General features: G+C 30.1%; 1 protein-coding gene across 1 annotated transcript; it reads right to left on the bottom strand.

Moving 5' to 3' along the window:
* Positions 1–395: 395 nt before the first annotated feature.
* LOC132602138 (auxin-responsive protein IAA20-like) lies at positions 396–2,536 on the bottom strand. Its single transcript, XM_060315136.1, has 4 exons — positions 2,185–2,536; positions 1,413–1,678; positions 674–755; positions 396–569 (listed from the first exon to the last, which is right to left on the bottom strand). Exons 1-4 carry the CDS (start codon positions 2,409–2,411, stop codon positions 515–517), a joined length of 630 nt encoding a protein of 209 aa, XP_060171119.1. The 5' UTR covers positions 2,412–2,536; the 3' UTR covers positions 396–514.
* Between the last annotated feature and the right edge of the window lie 476 nt (positions 2,537–3,012).

Genomic DNA, 3,012 nt, shown 5'->3' with positions numbered 1-3,012 from the left:
TAAAATGTCTTGAGTTATTTGTCATTGCACTTCACTGACACAGTTTAATAATATAGGGCAAGGTTTGGTCAAGTTGATTAAATTTTTTTGTTGATAAATTGTATTTCTATATATATGAATATACTTGATTAACTGTTAGAAAATTTATGAGTAAATTGTCTCTGTTTGCCTGGGTAGCAATTTGTCTCAACTTTTACGGTTTAACCATTGAACTTTGACATTATCAAATTATTAATTAATAATTAGTAAATACATTAAGCAGAAAGGGCAAAGAAAAACAACTGAATTTGTACAAACATTTCTTTTTGGGGAAAATGTGTCTAGCATTTTTATCATAAACTATATCTATTATATTTTCATTTTTCTAATACTTAAAAGAGTATGCATGTCATAAGTTAAGTTCTTCAGAACTCTACACAAAATAGTCAAAAACTCTATTTCAGATACATCTTTCTAGACATAAAAATATATAAGAGAGACATAAAAGATTAAAGGAAATAAGCTATTCCATAAGTCAATAATCTTCATCTGTAACCAATTTTAGCCTCTGCACTGACCCAACAAAAGTCCTGCAAAAATCACAAATTACCAAATTATTATTTCATAAAAAGAAAAATAAAAAAACAATAATCTTGAAATTAGAAAAATTGGTTAATTAAAATTTTAGACAGACCTCCATGGTACATCACCAGCAAGAAGCCAATCACCTTCTTTGTCCTGATAAGTAAGTTTATAAGCATCACCATTTTCTTTACCTGTAATTAAAAAACAACTAATTAGCAATTTTACCCCACAAAAATAGAAATAAAAATAGCTCCAAATTTGGAAAATGGAATACACTAAGTAGGCGTTTGGCCATAGAAATCAAAAACTTTTTCACTTTTTTTTTGGAATTTTGGAGTTGGAGTTAGAGTTGTGTTAGGTCATAGTTTTTGAAATTGTAATTTTTGTTCAAATGTAGTTGTTTTAGTTGTGAAAAAATTGAAAAACTTGAAAAACTTAAAAAACAAGTTTTTCTTGTTTTTCAAATTCTAGAATACAACTTCAAGTTGTATTTAGAATTTTCATGGCTAAACGTTGATTTCGAAAAAAAGTATTTTTTTTTTTAAAAAGTGAATAATTCTTATGGCCAAACGGGCCCTAAGTATAGGCGTTTGGCCATAGAAACCAAATATTTTTCACTCTATTTGAAAATTTGAAGTTGGAGTTGTGTTTCATTAATTTCTGCAAAATAAATATTTAGTTATTTGAATGTCAAGAGAGTGAAAAAAATGAAAACAAAATTTTTGATGTTTCCTAAAATTTTCATAGCCAAACACTGAATTTCAAATAAAGTAAAAACATTTCGTAAAAAAGTGGATAATTCACTAACTTAAAAAACAAGAAAATTTGTAAATTCAGTTTATACTCACTTTTTCCAAACATGGAAATTAAAGTGTCAGTGAGTGTCCCATATGATTGAAAAAGACTTAAGTCAATTTTCCTTGCAATTCCCACTCCTTCCATTTTCACTTTCACATACTTATATAAAGATCCTCTGCCACTGCTACCGCCACCATTCTCCACCATGACATAGTTCACTGCACCGCCACCACCGCGGCTGCTCTGGTGGCAGAGTATTTTCCTTAATGAATTAACCGGTGGCCACCCTACCACCCCAGCTTCATAACCATCTTTTCTGTTCAATCAAAGGAAAAAAATGTCAACAACTTTCTTGAAATAATTATAAAACTACTACCATAACAAACATATAATACTAAGTAAGTATCTTGTTTGGCTATTAATAGTTTTCACTTTTTCTTCCGAGAATATAACTTGGAAAAACTGTTTGGACATAGAATTGTTATAACTTTCCGGAATTGAAAAACTGCAAGGAGCTGTTTTCATAATTTTCACTCAGTGCATTTTTCCAAATTTCACAAATCTTATGTCCAAACATCCCACTGGTAATCATAGCCAAATAACATTTAGTTCAGAACTCATTACACTTTTAAAATTATAAGTTTATGAATTCAAAATTTAATAGTTATTTATACAGTGTCTAAAATACTGAGTGCAATTAAACCCGTGATTATTTCTACATTTGCCTATGATAAGAGTAACTAGATATCAGTTTCTTCCAAACAAACTTAGAATCATTATGGATTAGAAGTAGAAAAATGAAAATAAATGTTTTAATAGTACCTTTGAGGTTCACTGTGATCATCATCAGCTTTATCCCAAACAAGCAAAGGCAAAGTTTGAAGAACTTGGACATTATTTTCATCTTGGAAATCAAGAGTTTCACTTGAGCTTGGTTTTTTGGTGTTCAAATTGAAATTTCCACACAAAGACTCAATTGTGAATTCATCAAGATTATACCCTTTTGTTGAATTGCCACAAAGTGCAAGTCCCAATTGTAGCTCCATCATGTTTTCCAAGAAAAAAGTTCAATTTCTTGACACTTAGCTTGTGTTTAAATATATGACAAGAAAATTAGTTTAGAGGATTTTTGTTGTGAAACAAACAGTTGATACACACACATATATATATATATGTAGTATGTGTGTGTATATATATAGTATTGTATAAATAATAATTATATGTATGTGTTCACCCACCTACCACCTAACAAATTGAGGGGGACATGGTGAGATGGGGAATGAGACAAAGAAGTGAAGAAGGGGCAAGAGTTTCTCAAGTATGTCTCTATCATTGTTATACTTTTAGCCGACCCAATGGACACTAAGAATATATTTTTGGGCAGACAATAAGACCTTTATTATTTAATGTGTTGCTTAATCGTACACGCATTCAATGCGCGTGCATGCATGCCAACTGACTGATTTCCCTCTTTTATGGGAAACATTTTATTGCTCTTTTTGTTATAGTAGCATACAACAATTTATAAAAAAAGTATTTGCATGCCTATTTTGGATTTGAGTTAACTCCCATGCACTAAAAACGTCAAGATTTTTATTTTTTTATTTTTTATATCAGATCATCTAAAAGTTGAAACTTCCTCCGGCCCAA

The sequence above is a fragment of the Lycium barbarum genome, chromosome 7, assembly GCF_019175385.1.
Source record: "Lycium barbarum isolate Lr01 chromosome 7, ASM1917538v2, whole genome shotgun sequence".
In the NCBI taxonomy this organism is placed as follows: domain Eukaryota; kingdom Viridiplantae; phylum Streptophyta; class Magnoliopsida; order Solanales; family Solanaceae; genus Lycium; species Lycium barbarum.
Note: the sequence above shows the minus strand (reverse complement) of the source record. Positions and strands in the feature narration are given on the sequence as shown.

Coding starts and splice junctions, on each gene's coding strand:
- LOC132602138 (XM_060315136.1), bottom strand. CDS start 2,411: ATGATGGAGCTACAATTGGGACTTGCACTTTGTGGCAATTCAACAAAA. Junction 1,679..2,184: donor GATCACAGTGAACCTCAAAG/GTACTATTAAAA, acceptor TTGATTGAACAG/AAAAGATGGTTATGAAGCTG. Junction 756..1,412: donor AATTTCCATGTTTGGAAAAA/GTGAGTATAAAC, acceptor TTTTAATTACAG/GTAAAGAAAATGGTGATGCT.